Source organism: Martes martes (assembly GCF_963455335.1).
Source record: "Martes martes genome assembly, chromosome: 9".
NCBI lineage: Eukaryota > Metazoa > Chordata > Mammalia > Carnivora > Mustelidae > Martes > Martes martes.
The window spans coordinates 32,563,537-32,577,716 of record NC_137896.1 but is presented as its reverse complement, the minus strand read 5'-3'; the positions used below and the strand labels follow the sequence as shown (position 1 = coordinate 32,577,716).

Genomic DNA, 14,180 nt, shown 5'->3' with positions numbered 1-14,180 from the left:
TGCTATTAAGTGGGGGGAAAGGTAACAAAGCAGTGTTTGTAATGTTATGTTCGTCTGGTGTTTTCATGTGTGTACGGGAAAGTGCCTGGAAGGAGATTAATCAGCTGTCAACAATAGCTATCTCTGATACTGAAATTATGGCTATAGCTAAGTCTCTTATCTTTGTCTGTATTAATTTTTTTTATGTAATGAAAAAGATAAAGTAAAAACAAGAGTAATATCTCTAAGATGAGCCTACTGAACTAGTCCTTAAAGTCCTTGAGTTTCTGCTGTAGGAGTAAAGCCAGCTTGCTGGGTCTGGCATTCTGGAAATAAGAGCTTGTCCTCAGGATGTCAGAATTGCTTGGTGAGGAGGCACCCACACAGCTGAGTTCCCATGAACTCAGGGGTTTTGTTGTGTTCTGCATTTGGCTTCCTTAACTCTACACCAACCTTCCATATGTTCTTGGTTGACTAAACCCTTGAGGTGAAGAAGTTCCTAGTACTGTGTTATAAGCCAGATCCTGCGAGCTTCCTGCTGTCACCTGGAATCCAAGTGATCCTTAGTAGGTAATTTGTACCACAGCGTGGGGGAAGGGTGGATAATCTCAAATGTTCTATCCAGCACTAAAATTCAGATTGTCTTTCCAATCCAGTCGTGATAGTATTCACTGATGTGTTTTAATTTTTATATAAACTTGTAGAAGTCACTGCCACTTTAGCTCTAACACCCATCCTCATATATAGTCTTGGCATTTGCCTACCTCATAAGAGTCACTGGCACTTGGAAGACAGCTCAAGGAGTTTCTCAAAGGTGGATAGACATTTTCTAGATATGGAATCAGCACTGATTTTATATTTATAGTAGCAATATCAAATTTCTTTGAAATTCAGCTTAAAAGAAGTTACTTATCTTAATGAAAAATGTTAATAATCTAAAGGATAGTGCAAGGTGAAGCTAATGCCATGAAAGCAGTGCACAGGAGATTGAACTTGGAGAGCACTGTCACTGAGTCTGGTGCCACTGTCAGGGTTCAGAATCTTGGGGCTGACATGTTGTCTGTGGCCCCTATATGGAGACACTTTCCAGCCTTTCTGTCTTCTCATCTTTTTTCACAGTTGGCTACAATGGTGTAGGGAGGTATTATCTTTCTCTCTTCCAGAGAGACAACTCATTGTTCTCCACCCTTTGTGTGTATCTCTGAACCCATGAGTTTTCCCTGCTGTAAACTGTTGTCACCAGAACATTTTGAGTGCTTAGCATAGAACCTGGCACCTAGTCAGTACTTGGTAACTGTTTCCCGTTAGTTGTATCCATTAAGCATCGTTGTCATCATTATTTTACTTTTTACCTCTCACTAGTCAATAAGGAATGCTTTTTCTTTTTATTCATTTACTTTTTTAGTATATGTGCTGCCGAAGCGAGCACTCATTTACTTTTTTAAATCCAGGCTGATAGCAGGATTAAAATACGGTTTATGGCAGTTGTACACTGTGTATTTTTGCTAACTAGGTTTAGCATCTGAATGCATTTCAGTATTATTTTATTTGATTTGGTGAATTTGTGCTGTTCACTGAGCTAATATAGTCTGTAACTTCCCTCAACTCAGTGCCACTGTTGTTATTCAAGGACACAGACCATAAGGTAGGATGCATCCTTGCGGGGACAGTCTGTGTGGTGGAGAAGATTTAAGACTTTATAAATACCTCATCATGAGGATTTAAGGACATGAGTGTTTAGACTAGAGAATAACAAGAGAGTGTTTCTTTCAAAGTGGAATACTTTTTTAAAAATTTCAATTCCAGTGTAATTAACAAACAGTGCTATATTAGTTTCAAGTGTACAATATAGTAACTCAACAATTGTATACTTTACTCAGTGCTCAATATGAAAAGTGTACTCTTAATCCCCATGACCTATTTCACCCATACCCTCACCCAACTCCGCTCTGTTAACCATTATTCTCTACAGTTAAGAGTCTGCTCTTTGGTTTGTCTCTCTTTTTCTGTTTGTTTTGTTAAATTCTACATGAGTGAAATCATATATTTGTCTTTGATTGACTTATTTTGCTTAGCATTATACACTCTAGATCCATCCACCTTGTTGCAAATGGCAAGATCTCCTTTTTTATGGCTAATATTCCATTGTGCATATATACCATATCTTCTTTATCCATTCCCCTGTTGATGAACACTAGGTTTCGTCCATCATTTGTCTATTGTCAATAATGGTGCAATAAGCACAGGATTCATATATCTTTTCCAATTATTGTTTTCATATTCTTTGGATAAATACCCCATAGTTAAATTACTGGATCACACGGTAATTCCATTTTTAAGTTTTTGAGGAACGTCCGTAGTGTTTTCCAAGGTGGCCGCACCAGTGTGCATTCACACCAGCAGTGCACGAGAGTTCTTTTTTTTTTTTTTTTTTTTTTACAGAGATCACAAGTAGGCAGAGAGGCAGGCAGAGAGAGAGAGAGGAGGAAGCAGGCTCCCTGCCAAGCAGAGAGCCCGATGTGGGGCTCGATCCCAGGACCCTGGGATCATGACCCGAGCCGAAGGCAGAGGCTTCAACCCACTGAGCCACCCAGGCGCCCCGAGAGTTCTTTTTTCTCCACATCCACACCAACACTTAACAAGAATATATTTTAAAACTCCCCGAACGTCCCTTTGTGTTTTAGATAGTGGCATCTCTCCTCTTACTGTTTTGAGTTTTTTTCCTTGTAAAATGATCTAGAACCCTATTACAGTGAGATGGTGTACCCCCACAGAATACCTCTCTTAACGCCTACAGGAGGCTGCAAAGTTGTGTCTTGTTGCAAGTGTTGAAAGGGTAAAGCATTGAGGGTGAACTGGACCCTTGGCTATTACTAGAGAAAGTCTTTCTGAGCTGCTTCCACACAGGGAGGATATTTTGAGGATTCTGATCTGTGTTTGAAAGGGATATTGGGTTTGTCCCCAAACTCCTCAGAGTATATTCTGTGACACTGGCGGGATCTAAATCCAAAAAGTTCTCTGTCATTTAGGGTCAGCCCAGCTCTGAATGAGACTATGCAGCACTGGGGTCCCTGAGTGAGTGCCCCTGGGCAGCATTGAATCTGACCTTCAGTAGTTCCGTCCCCAGAGGGAATACTGGGCTCCCTGGAGAGAGAAGGCTCTACCTCTGTCCATGGATGCTTTGGCCTTGCTCCATTCCTTAAATCCAACTGAACACCGGGTAGAATGTTTTTCTCATTTATTCTACTGTAATGGTGTTTTCCTTTAGTCTCTCACTCAAATCTGTATGTAGCCAAAAACTACCTCTAACTCCATTATCTATTACAATGGTACTGTGTAAGTTGTCAGGCCCATTAGGTGTTATTTTTGTGCACTTTAAGGAAACAGAGTAAGATACTTCCCTATAACGAGCACATATAATTTTGAACAAGGATCAGTATTTTCCACAAGTGAAAACTGTCACTTTGCCTGGCAGTTAAACAAAACACGGGAATCTAAAACTGAGTTAGATCAGTTTGAATCAGTTATTACTCAAAAACATATATACAACAAGACTTCACGTACCTAATGCCGCAAACCCCAACAGTTTTAAAGGTATTCTAAAACCACTGTGAACTCTGACAAAGTAAACAGATAAAGATTTATGTCTGCAGTTGTGAAAACACAACTTGGTTAATGGGGCTTTGGTATTAATCAACTAAAAGACCACAAGATGGCAGGGTTTCTCTAAGAGGCTCACATAGATCTTTAAAGAGTAAGTTGATGTGAGAAAATTGAAGCGGAACTCACTACAATAAGCAGATATTTTGAATCCACTAAGAAGTGTGTGACCCAGAATGCAATGATTCAAAGTCATATAACTTACTGAATTCCAGAAAATAACTTGTAAAATTTCTTAAGGGTTCCTTTAATCATTTATTTTGCAGAAAGGGTGTGAGACACTATGCAGGACTTAGAATGGGACGTTATTCCGTTATTCATTCCAGCCATATGGATGGATATTATTTATAAAACAAGCTCCAGAACACACACCTCTATGGGTCAGCACAAAGCCAGACTGGTTTTCTATATCTTCTAATTCTTTGGCACATTTCAGAGTTTAATCCTGATGGTGGCAATGAGTCATCAAGAAAAGCATAAACTATGTATACATAGAATTTTCTAAAGTGGAGAAGTGTATGCTACATTTTAGAACTTACACTGAACAGAATCTGAATGAAGCAGCCTTTTGATATCCCAAATACCTCTTTGCCTACTGGGCTGCAGAATGTTAGATTACTCTTAATAAATAATTGCCCTGGCTAAAGATAAAATGATGACCAATGGATCTTCTGTTGATGGATGGATGGAGGATAGTTTTACGAATCACAAGTTGTTTGCATTTCCCATGAATAATTGAAGGATATGCTAGTATCTTTTTTTAATTCAATAAATATTTATTGAACACTTGGTGTACATAAAGTATTTGCTGAGTCTTTAGATCTATGTCTTTTACTGAATAAGAAATTGGAGAGAAGAGAGCTCAGATTATTCTAGACCATTAACAAGCTTTTTTGTTTGTTGGTTTATCATTTGGAATTAAGCCAGAATAAAATACATTATTTAATTGAATTAACATTTATAAACTGAGAAACCAATGGGAGATACTTGAGTAATTTGGGTTTTGAGAAATATTAAATTAAAATAGAAACTAGGAGTCATTTTCATCCACCTCATCAGTTCTAGGTAAGTCGTTCTGTTATCTCTGCTTGCTGGTGGCACTTAGCTTGGAGCCATCATCATGGGCCCAGTAAATGCTTGGATTATGGTGAATGACTGGTTTTGGAGCTGTAAGGGCCTAACACAGATGATCACTAAGCCATCATGGTGAAGCATGGTTGCTGCAGGCCCATAATTCAAGTGGGCCTTCACTCCAGACTGGTAGGTTCATACCTGCATGAGTTAGCTTGTAAACAATTTTCAGCAAAGATGGTATCTCCTCACTCATTTTTTAAGTATTTGATGGGAATAGTAAGCATGAAGGGATGTGGGCTGTACTCAAAGACTGATGGAATCTCATTCATTCCTAATGAATTAACTAGAAAGACTTTCTTCTGCATAGTATATTTTCAGCTTTATGGTGATTTAGGCAAGTTATTGAGGATTGGTAGGGTAGAGAAATCATCTGATTAGGAAAAGGAAGTATGGAGACATTTCTGTTTTGTTTTATTATTTATTTATTTATTTAAAGAGAGAAGGAGTGGGGGTGGAGGGGGATAGAGAGAGAAGGAGAGAGAATCATAAGCAGACTGCTTGCCCATCACAGAGCCTGGCACGGGGCTCCATCTCACAGTCCTGAGATTGTGACCTAAGCCAAAATCAAGAGTCAGACGCTTAACCAACTGAGTCACCCAGGCACCCCAGTATGGAGACATTTTAAATGATTGATGTTCTGTAAGTAGTAATTTAGTTCCACTTAAAAACTGACAAAGTGGGGGGTGACTGGGTGGCTCAGTCGTTAAACGGCTGCCTTCGGCTCAGGTCATGATCTGGGATGGAGCCCTGCATCCGGCTCCCTGCTCGACAGGAGGCCTGTTTCTCCCTCTCCCACTCCCTCTCCTTGTGTTCCCTTTCTCACTATGTCTCTCTCTGTCAAATAAATAAATAAATTTTTTTTAAAAAATTGACAAAAAGATCTTTAAAATCTTTTTAAAAATTTATTTAAAAAATAAGTAAAATCTTTAAAAGGAAATTTAATTTTTTTTTGGATGCCACATGATGAGTAAAAATTGAAGTATATGGAATTATTAGGGGAGAATGACCAAAAAGAATCTGTTATGATGAAAGAAGGGTCTAGAAAAACAATTCTGCCAGAGTTCTACCAGATCATGAACAAAGAAATATAACTCTTAATAGATATGACTTTGATTAGTACCCTCTAATTTTTAATGTTGTAAAATTTGACTTTTCCTTGAAGAATTACATAAATGCAGATTGGGTGAACTTTGTGGGAACTCATACATGTAGAAACAGTTGCAGACTTCAGTTCTAGCAAGAGAGGGAGATTCAAACATGTTTGGTAATAAGTAAATATTTTATTTTTTCCTTCTGATTACAGCATCTTCACAACTATTTCACAGTGACCCTTGGAATTCCTGCTTGGTGTTCTTATGTCTTTTTCGTCATGGCCACCTTGATTTTTGGCCTTTTCTTGGGTCTGGTAAGAGATAATGCCATTTTTTCTCTTTCTTTAAAACCACAGGGGTTTTATGCAAAACTAGAAAGCAGCCAAGAAAGAAAAGATGCATAAATAAGTATCATTTTGTGTATAATCTAAAGTTACTTTTTTGATACTACTTTCAGTGGTAATTTGAGATATAATGGAAAGTTCATTAAATTATCATCTCTTAATACTAACCTAAAATATTGTGAAGATGTGTGCTACCTAGTCAGTTTCCAAGGCAACCAAGTCAGCTGTGATTTCACACATTGCTTCCTTGATTGGAACACTGTGGTGATGAGGCCAAATCTGTGAATTTGTTCCTTGAGAGAACAAGGTGATTTTTTCCTTGTTCATATCCCCCAACTGAACCTTTAATCCTGACCTGCTGCTTATACATACACTCTGGTTATCCTAAGGTGGATTTTGTGAGATAAGGTACATAAAAAGCACAGTCCTTATTATGGGACAAAAATAAGATGCAAAGCACATTACTACGTCTTCTTTAAGTATAAAAATTAATACCCAGTAGGTATTTGCGCATTTTCTCTATAGATGTTTTGGGTAAGAATTGAAATAATAAATTTGTTTATTTAACTATATAAGCAACTGTAAGTGTTTTGGCAATGTTTTACTCTTTTACATAATTTTTAATCTTTCTTTTTACCCATACTTGATCAATTTGATCAAGTTTTAAACTCTAATTAAGGAGTTCTTAAAAACCATTGTGCTACATATTAATCACAAAGCCCCTAAACACTGTATGATAGGAATAATTGATGATTACTAAAAATTTATGTAAAAGGACAGATGTTGAAGTTAGATTATCTTGAAATCTGTCCTTACATTGTATAATGCATTTCAGCTTTTTAGTAAGTCCCTCTTAAAAATAAGCTTAAAATGTTAGCAATAGTTTTTATATATGTATGTGTGTGTATATGTATGTATAGCTATATATTGATATATAACTTGTTACGACAAAGCTATACTTCAAGAAGCAAAGGAGGCTTGATTTTATTTTGCTGCAAACATTCTTACTTCATGCTATGGCTTATATCTGAGGTCTGACTGCTGGTGTTAACTCCACAGGTGGGACTGGAACTCGAGATATGTCGTTCATTAGGTCACATTAATCTTATTTCTAACCAACATGACCCTGATGGTCTGGCCTAAAAGGATTTGACTTTGGATATAAATTTGACTGGATATAAATATGCTTCTCCCATCTACTGTCTAGTGCTAGATTTTTCTAGCAGTGTATTTTAAAGCCCATGAGTATGAGGCTTTTGTAGGGGGAACACCATGAGATCCTGGGTGGTTCTCAGTTGGAGTTGTAGAGAATGTAGGTTGAGTGTTAGCCTATTAAAGACCACTGGAAAGTCTTCTCAGCATCATGAGTTTTTGAATTTTATCTTTGAGTTTAACTTTAAGTTCAAGAAATCAGGTCAGGCCTATGCCCTAAGTTCATTCGGAAACTTTGATTCAAATAATCAGTCCAGGAAGGTTGTTAACATTTGGCCTAAAGAAAGAAGAGAGTTGATTCTAGACTATTCAAGTGATTAAAGGATATAGAATATTATTCCTTAAAAGAAGTTGGGAGGAGAACTTTCTTTAACAAAAGGATAATGATTTCAAAGCAATAAGAGTCATATATTTTCTGGTAATCTATTTCCATAAAATACCAAACATATATCTCTGATTCCTTTTCTACAACTGTAATATATATTTTAAAAAGTGCACAACAGCTAGAATTTTAGCCTTCAGAAAGGTCTGCAGCTGTGCCTTCTGTGCTCTGTGGCACCTTTGCCATTAACTGAGGGCTGAAAGCAGAGCCCAGGTGTGCAGTCGTATGGAGCTTGGTCCTGGTGTCCCTGGAAGTTCTTCTCTCTATGAATCTTTCTAGAGTTTAACTTACACAGTGGCCAGCAGGAGCATGGTATTTTCCATAGAGGAGTGATTTCCTGATCAAATTACTGTTCCCCATAAGCCTAACTATTCTGTTTCCTACTTTTTCCTCATTTTAAAAAGATGAGAAATCAAAACAAGGCTGCTAGTTTGGATTTTTGTTTGTTTTCTTGATTGAAACTTGTTACAACTGAAATATGTTACTGAATGTTATTTTTCACTTGTAAACAAAGGTCTCAACCTCTAATTCTATATATTATCTTACTCTAGTGCTTTTTTTTGTGGGTTTTTTTTTGTTTTGTTTTGTTTTTTGTTTTTGCTTTTTTCAGTTCTGAGCCATCTGTAAACTTGGTATTTGCTGAGGATCCTGCCAATCTTCTGGGGGTGGGGCCTGGTGCACCCAGTTGCACCTCTCCTGCCAGGGCTCAGTGGAAGCACCTTCCCTGTGCTCTGTGGGACTTTTGTTCCCTGAAGGCTGTTCGCACCACTTTAGGGGATGAAAAGAAAGTAACAAATGGCAGCTCCCTGATCTCCAGCCCCGTGGCTGAAAGATCACCGCCGCTTCTCTTCAGTGCACCCTCAGGGAAAGGCAGTCAGTCCCTTTTGTGTGTACCAGACTCCCAGACTCCTAGGGTGCTTGCCCCCACCAACCCTCCCAGTAGGGAGGAGTGTCCCTCCAATCCCCCACCCCCAGGCCTGCCACTGCTCTGGAGCATTTGCCTTATGGCTCGGCCCCACAGTGCTCCTCCCTGGGGAAGGAGCCAGATCTCCAAGGAGTTGTCACTTGCTTGGACCCCTGCTTGGTGAGCGGTCCCCCGATAGTCAATTTGGTGTAGCTTAGAAGAGCTGGCAGCTGGTGCTACCCACCCACTCTGGACCATGCCCATGGCCTTAAAAGCTGCCTCCTTCAAGTGGCCATTCTTGATCCTTCCCAAACCTAGAACTGGTTGTCGTATCTGTATCTCGTGAATATCTGTCAAAGTGCTTTATTCATTTTGTCTTATGGAATTCATGTTTCATATTGCTTTATAATTAAACCGCCATTTTTTTCCTTTTTTTTTTTTTTTTTTTTTTTTTTTTTTTTTTGTTTTAACTTCTCCCTGCAGAAGTTGACATGATACCTGGAACCTAATGAACCAAATTTTGAGTAAAAAATGAGTATACAGATGGTAATAATTCTGGACACAAAGTAGGGTACTCATTTGATGTTTATGAAGTTGAATCAAAAGTACTATGACTTCTTTAGGTTCTTTAACATTTTAAAGCACCTTTAAAACACTAATGTATGAAGTAGTAGTATTATTTTAAAGCCTGGGCAATTATTCAAAGTAAAGGCACAGTCCAGGAGTTAGCTAGGTATAAGAAGTGGATTGACCTTCTAAACAGGCAGCTTCTCTCTGGGTGGATGTTTGTGTTGTGGGGTGCTGTAGGGGAAGGTGTGAAGAATGACTGAACTTATTCCCAGTCAGAGAACTGTGCCCTTTTTGACACAATCTGTAGCCTCATCACCGTAGCCCATGCCAGTCCGGGCGCGGAACAGGGATTGGACCATACCTCCCTCCAAGGAGCTTGTAGTTTATGAAGGGAGAGGGATGCTTATAGCAAGTAGAAAGTGAGTCATACTGCAGTAAGGTTGAAGACGAAGCCAAGGCAATCACTGTCTAAAATAGGGTTTAGTTCATATCATCAATGGCTTTTCTTACAATTTATTTCTGTAGAAATTTCTTATGGTACTCTTAAGAATTCTAGCTCCTGACATCGTCTTTTATTCAGTCAGTGGTTACCCATGGGTGAGAGGCAGCCATATGCAGACTAATTTTGTTTGGCCAGAGGAGTGTTTTTAAAAAAGGCCATTTTAGGCTTGGCTCAGAGTATCTATTTTCCTATACCTGTTTGATATACCTATTTTTAATGGGCTCTCTATAGACATTTGACTTTGTGACCCCCTGACTCCTGTTATATATTCATAATATTTTCCTACATTGTTTCATTTGAAAAATAGGAGATTCTTAATTGTATCCATGTCTTTTTTGAGGACTTTTGACCAACTGCTAATTAATTGTCTGTGAATATCTGATTATAGAACCAAGGCCTACATTTGAGGTTCTTTGGTAATAAATATCTAGTCACTGTAAAATCACATTTTTCCTTCCAGGTCCTGGTGGTAATATCAGAATGTTTCTATCTACCATTTCCAAAGCATTTATCTGAACACACTGGTAAGTATGACAAACTCATGTGATAGAGTATTTTTGGAGTTCTGTGGTGTACCCTTGACTCTTCCCCCGCAGTTCACTAGGTGTCCAAACCATCACCACTACCAAATTCTTTGAAATGTATTCTCTACATCAGATTTGAACAAAAGTTCCTTTTTTTTCTTCCTTAAATTAGGGAATACATCATTTTGGCAATTGCTTTTTCCCTTTAAGTGTATGCCCTTCATCAATTAGTTGATACCTTTTCCTTCATTCAAACTAGAATGAAGGAGGGGAATTCATATTTATTGAGTCTCAACTGTGTACCATTAACTCTCCTAAGTCCTGTAAGAACAGTCTTCCCAAATCCTTGCACTACCCCACACCATTTGTGGGACTCAAGAGCCTTGGATTTGCATGCTTTTATTTCCAGTTTTGATACTTTGCGTGAAGGCTTTTATGAGACTTTATAATTGTTGCATTTTATGTGGGAGTTTAAATAAACTTCTGTTTCTTTTGAGTTCTTGAAGTTGTCAAGGCTTGGAGACTTTCATAGATAATTAGAAAATATATTATGTTTAGAATTCTTAAAAATCACAGAAATCCAGTTTAAAGTAACTTAGGGAAAAAAGGAAAATTTATTAACTCACATAATTGTAAGATCCAGGGATGTTCTGGCTTCACGCACAGCCCAAGGGATGTTGGGTTTCCACTTCTCTGTGGCTGATTCAGGGGCTGTCAACAACCCTAACTCACATATTATCAGCTGAACAAATCCTGTGGGAAGAGAGAAGGCTTATCCTCTTGACTCTGCCTGAAAGCTCCTGGGAAGTCCTGTGATTGGCTTGACTTAAGTCACATTTCTCAACCAATCACCTGACCAGTGGGTGGGTCACAGAGTGTTCTGTAAGGTACCAAATATAAAGCATGAAGGAACCTTTGCCCTCTGTTCTCTACCAAAGTCAGCAGGGTCAGGGAAATCTCCAGACAGGGAAACCCCAGATGGAGCTAGGACACTATCAGCCAGAGGTCCAGGCTGTGGGATAGCACAGCTTCAGACTGGAGAAAACTGTCACGTACCTGCCCCCCCCCAACCCCCCCAACTCGGGCTTCATTTCATGACTAAACACACTCGATGGCCTGCTGAGTGATCAGTTTATTGAGAGGACGTTCCCTTCTCTTCCCTCCACAGAGCAGACCCGGAAGTCAGAGGAGGCTCACAAAGCTGAACAGCCACAGGACGCAGAGGAGGAAAAAGATGATTCGAATGAAGAAGAAAACAAGGACAGCCTTGTAGATGACGAAGAAGAAAAAGAAGACCTTGCTGATGAGGACGAAGTAGAGGAGGACGAGGAGGAGGACGGCTCTGTCGCTCCTGCGGACGAGGAGAGGAATGATGCCCAGGACCAGGGGCCCCTGAGGGAGGCCCAGGAGGAGGGCGAAGCTGAGCCTGTGGAAGACTTGCCTGAGCCGCCCAGCGCCGCCCACACTGAGGTGGCGGAAGACACGCTGAGGCAGCGCAAAAGCCAGCACGCCGCTAAGGGACCACAGGTCTAATGACAGTATTTCCGAGCATTCAGACCGAAGGAGTAGGTCAGCTTCCCTCGGGTCTGCAGTGTATATCAAATCCTTATTTTTTCCTGAATGAGCAAGCTTCTCTTAAATAAGCGATCTCTAGTCATGTAGTCTCTGGCATTGAGCCTCATATATGCTAATGAGAGCGTTTCAGGCACGACAATCAGGAAACGGAGAAACAAACCGGGTGTGGGGATCCGTGTGGGGATCCGTGTGGGGATCCGTCTGGGGACTTGGGATGGGCACACCGTCATTGGCTTGAGGCTAGAGAGTCCTGACCAGGGAAAGCACCCCGCAGGCGCCATAACACGAAAGCCAAGCACCACGACCATCCTCACAGTGCATGGGAGGCCTTGCAGAAGTCTTCTGTGTTACGTATTTGTTTTTGTCAAACTGTAAGAGACATCAGCCACCGCGGTACGGAGACGCTTTTCCAGAGATAGAAACCACGAGGGCCCTGGATATTAGGGTAGAAGAGAGCTTGGACGCCATCCCAACTCTCTGAACCTCCTTTGTTATGATTTACTTCTTACTTTTAGTATTTGCAACTTTCCCACCACGGGCCTGCAGGCGCCCCACGCTCTTCACAATACTTCCTCAGTGAGCGGCCGCCGACAGCCGCCGCTTCCCATCAGCCGCCTTCATTCTGACTTGAGGGTTTACATAATCCAGAACCAAAGCCCACGGAGCCGTGACTGCCAAGCGTCTTGAATGAAATGTTGTAACCTTCGGAGATTCAAAAGGGAAGCAGGGATTTTACAGGAGAGATTTTTGTTGTTGTTTGCCAAAACGTAGTAATTTTTTTTTTTTTTTCCATAAGGTTCCTTTAGCAATATTCTTTTTGAAGCCAGAAGTGCCCTAAGTGTTGCCCAGGACAAGGTTGTCTTGTGAAGAGAACTTGAATACTTTGTTGTTTTGCTTCCATCTCAAGGGGTTCCCTGGCTCTTGAACCACTTTAATATTAACTGCAAAACCATTTCTGGTTTTCTTTCAGTGATGTGCTTTTGGTGAAAGAATTAATGAAAGTGAATATCTGGAAATGAAAGATTTGGTTTCGTTTCCTTCTTCCTTAATCTTGTAAAGAATTTTATCCCTGTAAATCTCTCAATACTCAATCTACTAAAAGTACCCAAGGGGCCCGATTTCTTTTAAAGAATCCATCCATCTACTTCTGCCTTACCTGATTTATGTCTTAGAATAAATTCATAAAATTAGATTCCAAGCTTATGAAAGATGTCTAAAGTTGATCCTGCACCCCTTGGGTCCAGACAGAAAAACAAGTAATACAGGTTTATGAAATTCAAAAAGTTTCTGTCATCTTTATAAAGAAATATGCTATATACTCCTGTCTGGCTGTTTTGATAACCCTTACCTTGTATTAACTTTGAACACAGGCTCCCTAGAGGAGGGGGAGGTGCTGAGACCCTCCACCCTCGAGTGGCTGAATGGGCCTGTTGCAAGCCTCATACAAAGGGAGTTTTTATTCTGACAGAGTCCAATTTTTAGAGATGGTTATTTTTCATCTTTCTAACTCAGTTACCTGACAGTCTCATCCCCCAGTACTATGAGGTTCATGAGGAGTCGCCAATAGTTTTTCTCTTCGCAGCAACAGCACCTTGAGTTTGAGGCCATCACAGAACTGACAGACTGGGAAAACCTTGACTTTGGCTCATTTCCTGCCCCTCCTGCCATGTACGTCTCTAACACATCCTCAGCCCAAGCACCATGGTTCTGATGGTGGCAGCTCCATCTCCCTGATCATGGAAAGCTTTTCTGGTTCATTCCTGAGCGGGGCCTGCGCTTCTGTCACTGGATTTCTTTCTCTTATAATCAGCTGAAACAAAGTTTTCAAAGATCATTAAGTTCAAATTCAAAGGTATGGAATAAGAAAGTTTTCATAGTTTGGCTTTTCTGCATAATACCACCCCCCTTTCCCACTCCTCATATTAAAGAAAAATTTTTTTAAAGTGGAGTATTTGACCAAAAGGGAAGGGATGAAGAAATAAAATCTATTTTTGCTTTTTATGAACATAAGGCCAATTTTCTACTGGACCCCAAATAATACCTAATTATATAACAGGAGAAATGTATGTTCTTTCTCAACAATACTTAAAAAAAAAAAAAAATCAGAGGAAAAAGAGAAAACAGCTTAGAGAAGAAGATCCACTAAAAGTTGAAGCTTCTGTGGCTACAGGAACCATTTTTTTTTTTTTTAATATCTTGGCAAAAAGTGGGGTTTTTACTAAATGTTAGCTTGAAAAGTACACATCTAATTTAATTTCTTTTCACTTGAGGCCTGTAGGTTTGTTTCCAGTATTTACTGAATA

The 14,180-nt window shown here is 39.7% G+C and overlaps 1 protein-coding gene across 1 annotated transcript in view; it reads left to right on the top strand.

Moving 5' to 3' along the window:
* Positions 1-13,964, top strand: part of TMX4 (thioredoxin related transmembrane protein 4) — a 41,004-nt gene extending 27,040 nt beyond the window's left edge. Inside the window, exons 6-8 of the mRNA XM_080813183.1 lie at positions 6,077-6,178; positions 10,239-10,302; positions 11,471-13,964. Coding sequence (XP_080669309.1) covers positions 6,077-6,178; positions 10,239-10,302; positions 11,471-11,835 — 531 coding nt within the window. The 3' untranslated portion in view covers positions 11,836-13,964. The remainder of the gene's footprint in view (positions 1-6,076; positions 6,179-10,238; positions 10,303-11,470) is intronic.
* The last annotated feature ends 216 nt before the right edge of the window (positions 13,965-14,180 follow it).